This window comes from Neoarius graeffei, chromosome 10 (assembly GCF_027579695.1).
Source record: "Neoarius graeffei isolate fNeoGra1 chromosome 10, fNeoGra1.pri, whole genome shotgun sequence".
Lineage (NCBI taxonomy): Eukaryota > Metazoa > Chordata > Actinopteri > Siluriformes > Ariidae > Neoarius > Neoarius graeffei.
The window spans coordinates 69314620-69330935 of NC_083578.1; the positions used below are offsets into that span (position 1 = coordinate 69314620).

The 16316-nt window shown below is 40.9% G+C and overlaps 1 protein-coding gene across 1 annotated transcript; it reads left to right on the top strand.

The window, feature by feature from the left end:
- Positions 1 to 275: 275 nt before the first annotated feature.
- Positions 276 to 3701, top strand: si:dkey-72l14.3 (Glyco_hydro_56 domain-containing protein). Its single transcript, XM_060932739.1, has 4 exons — positions 276 to 776; positions 901 to 1296; positions 1495 to 1584; positions 3150 to 3701. The coding sequence occupies exons 1-4, from the start codon at positions 276 to 278 to the stop codon at positions 3699 to 3701; spliced, it is 1539 nt and encodes a 512-aa protein (XP_060788722.1).
- Positions 3702 to 16316: the final 12615 nt, after the last annotated feature.

The following is a 16316-nucleotide window of genomic DNA, read 5'->3' on the forward strand; positions in this document are numbered from 1 at the left end:
CTGAATAGGTGAGAAGCCAAGGGCTATGGAAACGGAGATGGGTGCCACCTGATTGCATGGTGTGGAAAGGACTTTAGACCTCTGGATAGGTCATCTGCTAAATGATGTAAATGTAAATAGTGCAGTATAAAAGTTGTTGAAATCTACTCGAAAGATTTGGACCAAAAATTAAGCTTGAAGCACAAGGTGATTGTGTTATAACCCTCTCTCTGTCTCAGGTGGAGTTGGAGGGGGAGTGTGGATGAGGAACTCTGGAATACTTCTCAATCACCTCCATGGATCATAGAAGATCCTCCAATCCCCTTTTCTGTCTCCTTCTGCTCCTCTTCATCTTCTGTCTGTGTCTCAGTATGCCAGCCCACTCTCCTCTCCTGCCTGGTCAGCCCTTCCTGATTCTTTGGGCTGTGCCTAACAAGGCTTGCCTTGGTCGCCCTGACCCGGCAGCTTTTGGGATGGAGTGGGAGGGACATGTGGCTGAATTTTATGAGGACTCACTGGGACTTTACCCGTATTTCAGTGCAGAGGGAGAGCCTGTGAATGGTGGCTTGCCTCAGCACACCAGCCTGGAGCGCCACCTTCAGAAATTGGAAAGGGACCTCACAGCAACTTTGCCCCAGGCTGGGGCACCTGGCCTCGGGGTGCTGAGGTGGAATGAGTGGGAGCCACAGTGGAGGAGAAACAGGGGGAATCAGCAGAGGTATTTGGAGACATCGCGTACATTGCTCCGGGTTTTTTTCCCAGGCTGGAGTGCAGATGAGGTGGAGAAATGGGCTCAGGTGAAACCGCTACCACAAATAAAAAACACACAGGGCTACATCTTGTTCCCATATTTATCATTGAAATGGTGTACCCAATTTGTTTTAAGCAGAATGTCGACATACTGATGTCATTTCCTGCCAGGTGGACTTTGAAGCCGCAGCCCAATTCATTCTCATGGAGACCCTGAGAGAGTTAAAGAGACTCCGCCCACAGAGACTGTGGGGCATGGCTCCGTACCCAAGCTGCTACAACTCTGATCCCACTCAGATGCTGCTAGCTAATTACACAGGCCGCTGCCCTGCTGCAGAGATGGCACTAAATGATGAGCTCATGTGGCTGTGGAAGCGAAGCGATGCACTTTACCCCATCCTCGAACTGGAGAAACTCCCTGAAGGAACCAAGGGTGCATGGTTGTATGCATCCAATCAGATCAGAGAGGCATTAAGAGTGGCTGCTCTTGCAGGAACAACATTTGAACTTCCTGTTTTTCCACTGGTCAAGAGTATGTACACCTCCTCCAGTAGCTTTCTCTCTGAGGTAATCATTTAAGTTGAAGTTAATTCATATGTTTTCTGCTTCAATGATGATGTTTAACTTTGTAATTCTTGGGTGTAACTGTGCATATGATATGGTAGATAGGACTGTTTTCACATTGTGTGTGTGTGTGTGTGTGTGTGTGTGTGTGTATACGTACTCACTGTGTACATAACTGTGAATGCTGTGTATGTGTGTCAGGCTTATTTGGTGAATACTGTAGGAGAGAGTGCTGCTTTGGGTGCTGCAGGAGTCATTATCTGGGACAGATTCCTTACTACTAAAACACAGGTATTCATCTATCCATCGGCTCCATTAGTCAGTCTATCCATCATCCATCCATGCATCCATCCATCAGTCCAGGCTATCCATCCATCGGCTCCATTAGTCAACAGTCTATTCATCATCCATGCGTCCATCCATCCATCAGTCCAGGCTATTCATCCATCGGCTCCATTAGTCAACAGTCTATCCATCATCCATCCATGCATCCATCCATAGATCAGTCCAGGCTATCCATCCATCCATCCATCCATCCATCCATCCATCCATCCATCCATCCATCCATCCATCCATCTGCTCCATTAGTCAACAGTCTATCCATCATCCATCCATGCATCCATCAGTCCAGGCTATGCATCCATCTGCCTACAATCTATCCATTTCTCCATTTATCAGCCCAGCTTCCATTAATTGATTCGGCTGTCCACAAACTATCCATCCATCCATCCATCCATCCATCCATCCATCCATCAATCATGCCAGGGAACCTCAAGTCCAGTCATAGGCAGGAAATGCCTTGCAAAGTTTCAAGCTTCCTTTTTAGACACTACTTTACTCTTACAATATTCAAACCATGATATCTCATCTCATTCATCTCATTATCTCTAGCCACTTTATCCTGTTCTACAGGGTCGCAGGCAAGCTGGAGCCTATCCCAGCTGACTACGGGCGAAAGGCGGGGTACACCCTAGACAAGTCGCCAGGTCGTAACAGGGCTGACACATAGACACAGACAACCATTCACACTCACATTCACACCTACGGTCAATTTAGAGTCACCAGTTAACCTAACCTGCATGTCTTTGGACTGTGGGGGAAACTGGAGCACCCGGAGGAAACCCACGCGGACACGGGGAGAACATGCAAACTCCGCACAGAAAGGCCCTTGCCGGCCACGGGGATCGAACCCGGACCCTCTTGCTGTGAGGCGACAGCGCTAACCACTACACCACCGTGCCACCCAACCATGATATCAGTACATCAATTTTAACTTAAACTACGATCACCATAAGTACACATTTCATACGAGTTACAATTTACATTTTGTGTTTTTCCTTAGTACATCTATCAACATTCATCATTTATAGGAATACTTGGGTGAATAAAATTTTCCATAAAGAACAAACATCCCTCAACTCTCAGCCATGAAATTACAAATTTGTTAATCCAATAGGGCTACCTTCATGTTACAGAGTTCTTTATGTTGATAGATGTGGTTTGAGGGTTATATTTGTGGTGTGGGCATGCATTTACAGAAAATATTTTGTGTCAAGATAGAGTACAAACCTGAATCAAGTTTTGGACATAAAGATGTGCCAAACTCATTGTTTAAGTTTGTATACAGTATTATTACTTTTATTCATATTATGGTGTATACAAACTTAAACAATGAGTTTGTATACACCATAATATGAATAAAGTCTAATCCTTAAACAAATATTTTTATGACATTATAGTTACATTTTTAATATCTTTTTTTCGTGTTAGACCCTCACACATCTAGTATTGCTCATGAAAGCTCTTCATTATACTGATATAAGCCATTTCACACATGCATATCTTTTGTCCACCAGAACCTGTGCTCTAATCTTACCTCATATGTGCGAGAGGTCCTTGGCCCCTATGCTGTCAACATAACCATGGCAACACGTCTTTGCAGTATGTCACTTTGCAAGGGTCTTGGCCGCTGTGTACGCAAGAAACCAGAAGATCCTGTCTACCTGCACCTTCCTCCTGCCCACTTCCTGCTGCTGCGCCAAGGAGCAGAGGGCATCCGAGCAATGGGGCAACTTCCCCCATATTATCTGGATGGGTGGAGACGGAACTTTCAGTGCCATTGGTTTGAGACATTGGAAGGAGCAGCTGCTGATCAGGAGTCAGTTGAGATTGAGAGTGGTGGTCAGAGGTCACTGGCAACAATAAAGCCACCAAATATTGCTCATAGTGTGAGGACATTTGGTCAAGGTGAGGAGATTGAGAAGATACTTGGACAAAATGAGGAGACAGTGGCTCCCATAACGCATGTTGGACAAGAACCGTCAAAAAGTGGCAGCCCCGCCCATTTCGTGACCATCACACTTCCCTGTGTTCTGTCATTCTTCAGCTTCACAAACCTTTACTTTTAAATGTGTCTTCCTGACAGATGGGGCATACACGAGGAACCATTTGGCCTTGATTTTTATAGTTTTGCTTGAATTGTCCATCAAAATTAATGATAGCTGTAACATAAGAGAGATTAATATTGTTGGCAATAGTAGCAGATATTAGACTATGGGAAGGTGAACTGGATACTCACCACAGTCAGTTTAAAGCTCTGAACATGGTCCCATTTAGCTTGAGATTCGTCAGCTTCACAAACCTTTTTTTTTTCCCATTTTCTTCTAATTTAGCCATTACAAATCCCCACCACTAGCTAGAGCTCCCCTATCACATGACGGCGACTAATCTAGGAATGTGAAGGCTAATATGTGCTGCTTCCTCTGAGAAGCAAGAAAGCAGAAAGCCAGGAAACAGCGCCTCGTGCAACATCATAGAGAAGGTGACAGCACTTACAGGACAACACTAGCTGCCCTTTTCTGTGCGTTTGAGGAAAGCCATCCTTTCCACTCAGAGAACAAGCCCATTGTGCTGTCTTGGACTCCATGGCCAGCTACGACATAATCAAGATTCAGAACATCACAAACTTTGACCTTTAAGAAGACAGGCTCGCTAAGAAATCCAGTGTGTGCTATAGACAAAACACAGACGCAAATGCAAGTATACACTGAAAAACCCAAATATTTCTTCTTGTTCTGCTCAGTGAGCAGTAAGTAATGGCCATTTAAAACTGTTGTTTTGTAAGACATTCTCATGGGCTTGTACATACAGTATCTGAATAGACTTTGGTCATGTAAAGAATGTTTTCAATGAAGAGAGAAACAGTAAAATAACACTTTAGATGATGATGATTGTTCATTTTCCAGCAATTGCTCTAGCATGAACATGTCAGCTATGAGCAGGAGACAATGAACAGGTTGTAAAGCCTATGATGGCACATATACACTACCGTTCAAAAGTTTGGGGTCACCCAGACAATTTTGTGTTTTCCATGAAAAGTCACACTTTTATTTACCACCATAAGTTGTAAAATGAATAGAAAATATAGTCAAGACAGTTTTCTGGCCATTTTGAGCATTTAATCGACCCCACAAATGTGATGCTCCAGAAACTCAATCTGCTCAAAGGAAGGTCAGTTTTATAGCTTCTCTAAAGAGCTCAACTGTTTTCAGCTGTGCTAACATGATTGTACAAGGGTTTTCTAATCATCCATTAGCCTTCTGAGGCAATGAGCAAACACATTGTACCATTAGAACACTGGAGTGAGAGTTGCTGGAAATGGGCCTCTATACACCTATGGAGATATTGCACCAAAAACCAGACATTTGCAGCTAGAATAGTCATTTACCACATTAGCAATGTATAGAGTGGATTTCCGATTAGTTTAAAGTGATCTTCATTGAAAAGAACAGTGCTTTTCTTTCAAAAATAAGGACATTTCAAAGTGACCCCAAACTTTTGAACGGTAGTGTAGGAATATGCGGATAAAGTCTTTATAATGGTAGTTAGAATTATCCATGGAAACTTATGCAAATTAAAATAAATTATAGTAACATTACTCAACTTCTGCAGGTGTGTGACGATGGTAATATAAAATAAAGGTTCACAATAGTAGACTCACACAATGTGTCTCACATTTCTGAAGTAATTTCCTTATACAATAATGTGTGTGCCACTCCTATTGTATGTTCGAGATGTGCCTTAAAACACTAAAGGGGCATTTTCCTGGACAGGATTGAAATGATGCCAGAAGTAGACAGAATAGATAATCAAGGCATAAACAAAATTTAAAGATGAACCAGAACGTCAGGGACGTAGTAGCTCATCTGTCCTGCCATCAAAACAACCATGACTACCAAAACATCAAACAGAACTGAAATGTGACAATGTGAGAGAGGACCAACCTCCACGACAAATTGTTTATAACAGGAAAATCAATTTGACCCCCGAGGAGAGATCTACCCAAAACGTCAATCAGAACTGAATTTGCATGATGAGAGAGGAAATACAATTCTAGTCTGAAGAAAATTTAAGTTGACCTAATGACTAATTTGTTAGCAAAAAATTGACAATACAATGACCTTTTTTTTTTTACCCAAGGTCTAGTTCTCTCAAATAAAACAACCAGAACTGAAATCCATTAAGAACTGAGGGAGGAGATACGATTTAACTGAAAATACACAAAGTTGCAAACAAAGAAAATCAACAAACAAATGACCAAGTTTTGTTCCCCGAGGGAAGATCTACCCAAAACATCAATAAGAACTGGAATCGGGTGAAAACTGCGAGAGGAGAAACAATTCTAGTGAAAAGTCCAAAAACTCGTTAAGGTGACCTAATTAGTCATTCATTAGCAAAAGTTTGACAATACAATGACCAAGTGTTGTACAGAAGGTCGAGTTCTTTCAAATAAAATAATCAGAACTGAAATCCATTGAGAACTGAGGGAGGAGATACGATTTAACTGAAAATAAACAAAGTTGTAAACAAATTGTTTACAACAAGAAAATCAGCAAACAAACGACCAAGTTTTGTTCCCCGACGGATCTACCCAAAACATCAATCAGAACTGGAATCAGATGAGAAATGAGAGAGGAGATACAATTCTAGTGAGAGGCCTGGAAAATTCATTAATTTGGCCTAATTACTAACTCATTAGCAAAAAATTTGACAAAACAATGAGCAATTTTTTTGTGGAGTATTGAGTTCTTTCAGACAAAACAATCAGAATGGAAATACGTCGAGAACTGATGGAGGAGATACGATTTAACTGAATTGTGGATGACGGACGGACAACGGACGCCACGCCATGGCAACAGCTCATCGGGCTTATGGCCAGATGAGCTAATTAGTTTCAGACTATGAAGGCCTGAATTAAATTAAACTGAATTGCACCTGTGCTAGTGTGGATTAGTGATTTTTGTGTTGTGCTAAAGCTGCTTCAAAAACCTGGAAAATCAAAATATTATGGGGAAATCCATCCATCTATTATCCGTAACTGCTTATCCTGTGCAGGGTCTCAGGCAAGCTGGAGCCTATCCCAGCTGACTATGGGCGAGAGGCGGGGTACACCCTGGACAAGTCGCTAAATCATCACGGGGCTGACACATAGAGACAAACAACCATTCACACTCACATTCACACCTACGGTCAATTTAGAGTCACCAATTAACCTAACCTGCATGTCTTTGGACTGTGGGGGAAACCGGAGCACCCGGAGGAAACCCACGCAGACACGGGGAGAACATGCAAACTCCACACAGAAAGGGTCCTATCGGCCGCTGGGCTCGAACCCAGAACCTTTTTGCTGTGAGGCGACAGTGCTAACCACTACACCACCATGTCGCCTAAATAGAAATTCAAATTCAGCTAAATCAAGAGCAGAAAAAGACAGCGAACTAAAAAAAAAAATCATTATTGAGAAAGATATTATTAAACAAAAAATTACAAAGCACCACATTATCAGAGACAAAAGACACATCAGTTGGAGAAGCCTGGACATCAGTTTGAAATGAATCAAGCACTGATGAGCACAAAAAGAACCTTAAACAATTTAAGAAGTCATTATTTCCTCTTTTGAGGAAGTACTTGTGGAATGACATTGCACTTATTACTGAATGCAGTTAAAGACCATGAAGATAAATTTAAGACTGAATAAACTCACTGACCAGTTAAATGAGAGCCACCAACTTTCAGAGAACATTCCAGATGATGATCAGACAAGAGGGACACTTTCGTACGCTGGGTATACAACCCCGATTCCAAAAAAGTTGGGACAAAGTACAAATTGTAAATAAAAATGGAATGCAATGATGTGGAAGTTTCAAAATTCCATATTTTATTCAGAATAGAACGTAGATGACATATCAAATGTTTAAACTGAGAAAATGTATCATTTAAAGAGAAAAATTAGGTGATTTTAAATTTCATGACAACAACACATCTCAAAAAAGTTGGGACAAGGCCATGCTTACCACTGTGAGACATCCCCTTTTCTCTTTACAACAGTCTGTAAACGTCTGGGGACTGAGGAGACAAGTTGCTCAAGTTTAGGGATAGGAATGTTAACCCATTCTTGTCTAATGTAGGATTCTAGTTGCTCAACTGTCTTAGGTCTTTTTTGTCGTATCTTCCGTTTTATGATGCGCCAAATGTTTTCTATGGGTGAAAGATCTGGACTGCAGGCTGGCCAGTTCAGTACCCGGACCCTTCTTCTACGCAGCCATGATGCTGTAATTGATGCAGTATATGGTTTGGCATTGTCATGTTGGAAAATGCAAGGTCTTCCCTGAAAGAGACGTCGTCTGGATGGGAGCATATGTTGCTCTAGAACCTGGATATACCTTTCAGCATTGATGGTGTCTTTCCAGATGTGTAAGCTGCCCATGCCACACGCACTAATGCAACCCCATACCATCAGAGATGCAGGCTTCTGAACTGAGCGCTGATAACAACTTGGGTCGTCCTTCTCCTCTTTAGTCCGAATGACACGGCGTCCCTGATTTCCATAAAGAACTTCAAATTTTGATTCGCCTGACCACAGAACAGTTTTCCACTTTGCCACGGTCCATTTTAAATGAGCCTTGGCCCAGATTAGACGTCTGCGCTTCTGGATCATGTTTAGATACGGCTTCTTCTTTGAACTATAGAGTTTTAGCTGGCAACGGCGAATGGCACGGTGAATTGTGTTCACAGATAATGTTCTCTGGAAATATTCCTGAGCCCATTTTGTGATTTCCAATACAGAAGCATGCCTGTATGTGATGCAGTGCCGTCTAAGGGCCCGAAGATCACGGGCACCCAGTATGGTTTTCTGGCCTTGACCCTTACGCACAGAGATTCTTCCAGATTTTCTGAATCTTTTGATGATATTATGCACTGTAGATGATGATATGTTCAAACTCTTTGCAATTTTACACTGTCGAACTCCTTTCTGATATTGCTCCACTATTTGTCGGCGCAGAATTAGGGGGATTGGTGATCCTCTTCCCGTCTTTACTTCTGAGAGCCGCTGCCACTCCAAGATGCTCTTTTTATACCCAGTCATGTTAATGACCTATTGCCAATTGACCTAATGAGTTGCAATTTGGTCCTCCAGCTGTTCCTTTTTTGTACCTTTAACTTTTCCAGCCTCTTATTGCCCCTGTCCCAACTTTTTTGAGATGTGTTGCTGTCATGAAATTTCAAATGAGCCAATATTTGGCATGAAATTTCAAAATGTCTCACTTTTGACATTTGATATGTTGTCTATGTTCTATTCTGAATACAATATCAGTTTTTGAGATTTGTAAATTACTGCATTCTGTTTTTATTTACAATTTGTACTTTGTCCCAACTTTTTTGGAATCGGGGTTGTATAAACATTTGAAAATGTTCATCCATTAAATATGAGCTCTACTTGAATCCCAGTAGAAATATGAGTCTGGGTGTAGTGCAGGTGTCTCAGGGTTGCTGGCTGTAAGCGTAGCCGGAGTTTCATCACTGTGATTAGCTAAAACCCCAGCGTACCTTCCACTTTAAAACTAAGCATTCAGAGACAAGTGTAATCAATCATGAGATGCAACTTTCTGATGTGTTTAGTAGTGCACACACACTGTACATAAACTGAGATCAAGTTCTCATATTTCCTCTATTCATCAGAATCTGGTGCAGGAGGACATTCGGGGACGTGTCACCCATGTAAACAGTCTGATTCTCCTGGGAAATTTCCATATTCATATTCATTTCTAACTTGTGCTGGTGCATCAAGGAACCGTCATATTTTTAAACCAACCTGACATAATTTATGACATCATGATGAAAGGTGCCACCTTCAAATTATGAGCATTTGTGGACGAGGTCATACAGGTTTCTCTGTTTGGCTCACCGACAAGACCTTGGGCACCAAAAGACACAAGATCACTGCTTTTATTTTACATTTGCAAGTATAAACGCATCATCATGAATCATGTTGAGTCAAATGTCATTTGTGTGACTGCTGTTGTCTATTCATATTTAACAGTTATTCCACGAAATTGAGTCGTACATGAGCTGACAGCCAACGAGGCATGTAGCACTGAGTTGGCTATAAGCCATGTACGACGAGATTGAGTGCAATAACTGTATTATTCTCTCCACATTCACTGGATTTTGAGAGACAGATCATTTATATTTTTATTTTTTGTAAATTCGATAAATAAAAATTTTATACAAAATGTCCGACAAAACAATTTCCGCTTAGAATGTAAACAAACTGACAAAATGACAGTAGCAATTTGTGAAAAATGCTATATTAATAATTACTGAAAAATAAAAAAGACATGTTCTTACCATCAAATACTTTCATTCCATATTTTGTTGTTTTTTTTTTGTACTATTTGGGGTTTTGTTTTTGAGTAGAGTTTTTATTTTGTCCTCAGTTGGAGTTGGTTCAGCAACACGCTCCGCCATTTTGTTTTTCTCTACACACGGTATATGAGCTGATATCGTCGTGGTAGCGTAGCCAATCAGAGCGCACGACTGCTCATATCCAGTGAATGTGGATCGAGTAGTCCAAATAATCCATTTCTCACCTTTAACCACATTAGATGGAAGTTTAACCTTTAGTTTAAACCCTCATATACTCCTGAAGTAACTTAAAAATTAACTCCTCGTTAAAATCTAGATTGATCTGAATTGTGATTTTCAGTTTAATTGTGTTATTCCAGCAGTTTAATCTATAACTATGGGGCCTAAAGAGCAATAAAACTATACTGGCTCATTCATAATGAACAATTACTGCATGCCCTTCAGTATTATATGAATAGTAAAAACAGATATTATGACCTTGCTTAGCTTGCTGTATGGCTGCAATGCAGATTTCAGCATGATGAAAGTCATGTGATCTCACGATAACGGCCATAGGTCATAAAATCCCATCTGTGCGAGATACACAGAGTTACACAAGGGCAATGCTCTGTGAAGGAAAACAAGCAAGCTTTGACGTGATTTCTGAAAGTTATGAGAAACAAAAACATCCCGAAAGGTGTTTGTGTAAACACATACGGTACAACACGCCTGAAGCATCCATACACTCATCCACCTCTGCACATTTCTCAAAGAATTTCATTTATAGATGAAAAGGGTTTATCGAACTGGGAAAAATCTATGTTTAACTTTGTACTTTAATTGAAACCAATTTTTTTAAAGGTGTTAGAAGTGAATGGTAATTTTCCACTTCTTAAAGTTTTAGTTCTTCCTTACACGTGCAATTGCTCTTGATGAGACGATCAAGAAGCAAGTGTAGGGATACATTTGTGCACATGAATAACCAGCGTTTCCTCTTTGACACATGTACACACGCATGATTTTGTGTAAAATGCGTATTTGGTGGATGATGGGCGATAAGCGTGTCATCAGATTTACAGAATGCTGTAGAGCCAGTCAGCCAGTCCTGTCACCTCTATCAGTCCATCTGTCAAAGCTGTCCAAACTAACCTCTAATCTCATGTTTAGTCTTCGCCTTATCGTTCGTCTGCGACAGACACACAGATCTAGCCATGTTTACAGCAAATTTGAAACATCTGCTACATCAACACAAGACAGCCTGGAATGATACTAAACAATATTAAACAATAAACAATGGTTAAAAGAAGAAAGACATACCGTAGTGTCTCTCACTCTTTCAAAGGCATAATATGTGCATTATAAACGTCATGTTTAATTACAGGCTCTCAGGAAGTGAACTGGGTTAACGTAATTGGATGATCAACAGTGCTGTTGGCTTCAATATGGAAGAAATACAGTGACATTTTCAAATTTAAACTCTTAATGACAAGTTTGTGCTCTCACTGGGAGTTTGTGGCCTACCACCTGCCTTAAATCCGGAGGCCAAGGGAGGATACACACACACTCGCTTACACACGCAAAGTCATTTTTAATTAAGACATTATAATGCAGAGCAGCACGAGGGAGAAGCAGTAGTCAGCCGATAGGAATGTGCCGTGCGTACAGAGAACTCACCTGAAATTCACCACGAGCGTGCTGTCTGTGTTGCCTCACTTCAGCACATTCCGTAGTTTGAGCTGTCACACTTCATGCCACCTGAGCAAGACTAAACACACAGCGGGCCTCATTTATCAAACTGGATACAAACAAATTCATAAATCATTTGCAAGAGCATTTACACAAGAAATGGAAGGAAATCCATCTTATTATCATACTAAGATTCCTGAGAATTTACGTATTAGTAAACTTACTAATGTGACCCTTGATTGAGTCGCATATACCTGCCACAGGTTACTGCACTTTTATATACAGGTTTATAAATTTCTGTAAAAAATTTAGTGAAACTCATATAATGACTTTAAACAAAGCAATTCGGAAGAAATCCAGAAATTAAGACATGACTAGCTTTTTAATTAGGTCAAAAGAAATGGCACCCTAGAAAAGGACAAAGAGTTTCTGTGCGTCTGTGGGAGCTGACACGCTGCAGTGGCTGAGCTGCATTACTAGAACATTTTGTGTTTGCTCCTTGCCTTCCGTATTTGGAGACTCATTAGATATGCTCTTTGGTTCTGATATTACTGTGGATTACTGAGGTTGGCTCATATTGATTCTTGGACTGTGGACTGTTTTGTTAATAAACCTCCTGCATATGGATTCATACAACTCTCCTGAGTCCTGTTGGCTTCAGTAAATCAGCTATCCCATGAACATGCTTGATGAGTTACAAAGAAAATTCAGCATTGACAAAACTTTAAAAAATAGCCTCAATGAGGATGTAGCTCATACCAGCCACTGTTGCGGCGTCTCATCTCATCTCATCATCTCTAGCCGCTTTATCCTGTTCTACAGGGTCGCAGGCAAGCTGGAGCCTATCCCAGCTGACTACGGGCGAAAGGCGGGGTACACCCTGGACAAGTCGCCAGGTCATCACAGGGCTGACACATAGACACAGACAACCATTCACACTCACATTCACACCTACGCTCAATTTAGAGTCACCAGTTAACCTAACCTGCATGTCTTTGGACTGTAGGGGAAACCGGAGCACCCGGAGGAAACCCACGCGGACACGGGGAGAACATGCAAACTCCGCACAGAAAGGCCCTCGCCGGCCCCGGGGCTCGAACCCAGGACCTTCTTGCTGTGAGGCGACAGCGCTAACCACTACACCACCGTGCCGCCCTGTTGCGGCGTTAGAGTTTGAAATCTGATCAATCCTGTGCACTCTAAAAAATGATTCTTTAGCCCAGTGAAAATTGCTCATAAAAAAGAGATGATTTTACCTAAGATGCTGTTATCTGAACTTGGCTCAATTAAAAGAATAAGTACAGCTCATTATTTTGTGTTGTGTTTTTAAGATCTTGCATAAACATTGTCAATAATTTTTAGCAACACCTACCTATATTCAGGAGATTTGGGAACACTGAACTAAATATGGGTTAGGTTGACGTGGGGCGGCCTTGGGCTGAGGTGCCCTTGAGCAAGGTACTGAACCCCTGACTGCTCCCCGGGCGCTCTGCTGTGGCTGCCCACTGCTCTGAGTGCATGTGTTCACTGCTTCAGATGGGTTAAATGCAGAGGATGAATTTCACTGTGCTTGAAGTGTGCATGTGACGAATAAAGGTTTCTTCTTCTTCTAAACTAAATATTTTGAGATCTTCTGACACCACACCATTAGACTGTACTCCATCAACTTCAAAGCATTTGGACTGTTTGCCACGACACCGAATGGAAGAATTGCATAGGAAAGCACATCACACTGCTCATTTTTATGTGTTTACAGTTATGATTTTTTTTTTTTTTGCCTTGTTTCAACCAGTTGATATGTAATGTTTTACGGGGTGGTGTTTATCTACATCAAAAGGTGTTCTGACTGCAAGACTGGCTTGGCAGGGAACATGAGGCAGGAAAGTGGAGCTAGCACTGATAAATTAGCAAATCTAAGTGGGGTCAGTTTTTCAAATAATTAATTCAGTCTTTTACCAGAGATGTTCTTAAATATGACCGTGTTAGAACGTCTTGGGTTTTATTTGTTTATAACGTGAAGACGGTCATTGATGCAAGTTTGTACCTGTGTGCTTTTGCTAGTTAACTGTATCGTCGATCTAGTTTTTTGGACACGATGATTTGAAAGTTCTGTTATTATATAATGATTGTTAATTTGCCATATAAGAAAATCTGTGTGCTATCGATTTTCACTGTGGGAGAAGTAGCGATAGTAGTAATAGTGGTTTTCGTAGTGGCAATGTTTAACCAAGATATTGCACATCTACAACTTAAAATATTCAAGTCTAAATGAAACAGCTTAATTTTACTGGCTGGAGAAACCTATATTTTTAAGTAAAGACGAAGTGAAATTCAGATTTTTTTTTCGTAAAGTCAGCTTAATTTAATGTGTAAAAATGACCCAAAAATGTATGCATTTTCTACATAAAATTAAGGATGCAGAAATGTTGCACTAATTTTTTAAGTAAAATCAGCCCATTGAATTTTTGTGAAATTGCATACGACCCCTGTGTAGCCACATCCATGATAGCTGGTGCCACCTGGTGAACAATTCTTCTTGGAATATGTCTTTAGAGTCTTCTGGGTGAGTTTCAGTGAAAACATCCAAGCAGTTTACGAACAGTAGTGTTTGGTGTGATGAATCACCCCAAATTTTCAAATGCCTATAAAATTTTAAATATGAAGGTGGCGCCACCATCTTGACAACTTTTATACATACCAACCTGGGGAACATTCCATACAAGTTTGATTAAAATCTGATCACTCCTGTAGGAGGAGTAGCGATTTTCGTGAAATTGCACATGACCCCTCCTGTAGACTCATCCATGGTAGATGGCACCACCTGGCACATATGACTCTTGCTGGAATATGTCTTTAGAGTCTTCTGGGTGAGTTTCAGTGAAAACGTCCAAGCAGTTTACGAAGAGTAGCGTTTAATGTGACAAGCCACCCAAAAATTTCAGACGCCCATAAAATTGTAAATACGACAGATGGCGCCACTGTCTTAACTTTGATGCACACCCACTTTGGGAACATTATATGTGAGTTTGATCCAAATATGATCAATCCTGTTGGAGAAGTAGTGATTTTTGTAAATTGTGGACGGACAACGCATGATCACTTAAGCTCATCCAGCTGTAGGCCAGCTAAAAATCTGTCAGACATTTTTAGTTCATTTAGCCCTACAAAAAAAATGGTGGCATGGCGGTGCAGTGGTTAGCACTGTCGCCTCACAGTAAGAAGGTTCTGAGCTCGAGCCAACTGGCCAATGGACACCTTTCTGCGTGGAGTTTGCACGTTCTCCCCGTGTCTGAATGGGTTTTCTCCGGGTGCTCTGGTTTCCCCCACAGTCCAAAAACATGTAGTTAGGTTAACTGGCAACTCGAAATTATCCATAGGTGTGAACGTGTGTGCGCGCAGAAAGGAACTGGCCACCCTACTGCTGCAATTCTGGCCAAGCCAACCAAACATGGTTCGCCTCAAGCCTGGACTGGGTTCGGCAGCAACGATGATGATGAGCCCTACAAAAACTTGATAAATGAGGCCCATTGATTTTACACTCAACTAAAAATATTGGCACCTGTCATGAAAACAAACAAAAGTATACAACACGCCATGAATAATACATAGTTTGTAATGTCAGAGTTCAAACATATGGGGGCACTCTACCGCTTCATTTATTCATCTTCAGTAACCAATAGCTTGGGTCACAGTGAACACAGAGCCTTTCCCAAAATCACTGGCACAAAGCAAAAATCCACCCTGCACACGACGGTCCATTGCAGGGCTAGAGTTTTATTTTAACTCAATATTTTTCTCCTTTTTGAAGGTTAGCTACACTGGTTTGGTTTCACCAGCTGCATGACCAAATGGCCCAATTGTGCTCTCATCTGACCACATCACATGATTTCAGCTGGAGTTCCCATGATGCCTGTTCTTTCGTGCAACCTCTTCCAAACAGCTTGTCGTTTTGGATGTGGTGTTTTGTAAGCTAAATTTAAAACTCGGCAACCCAAATTATCAACTGAATATTGCAATTCAATTTAAGAAGCAACTGTTCTTAATTCATAACACACCATCATCCTGACTGTGCATATGGAAAGTGTGCTCGTGTCAGTTTGCTTCCTGGCAAATAGGAATGAACGAAATGTCAACAAAAAACATTGAAGATGGACCATAAAAGATTTTACAGGTGCTTTATAAGATTGGGATCCTCACCAGGATGTCTTCAATCCTCATATCTAGTGTTCTGGAATAGGTTACTGAAGATGAATGAATGAAAGAAAATTGATTTTTATTAAAAGTAAAGAAGGTAGTTTAGTGGAAACCGTGAATATAGATCATGTTTATTTCTAATTAATCAATCAATCCCCCCCCATTCTGGACATCGATATTTCTGGAATTGAATGCATGTGCAAAAACTTACTATTTGTAAAAAACAGTTACAAACTAAGAGGCATTGGGGAAGCAGATCATCATTCACACCAGTTTCCTATTAAAAAGTAAAGACTGTAATTTATCTCGCAATAAATGTTTGCTTTATATTCTCTAATCCTGTTTACTCATTTAGTTTTAAACATCAGTGATTTACTTATTCAGCTTCCTACACAAAGAGCTGATGCATTTGCTTGAGACTAGCAAAAGGTTTCATCTTAATATGATACGCATAATTC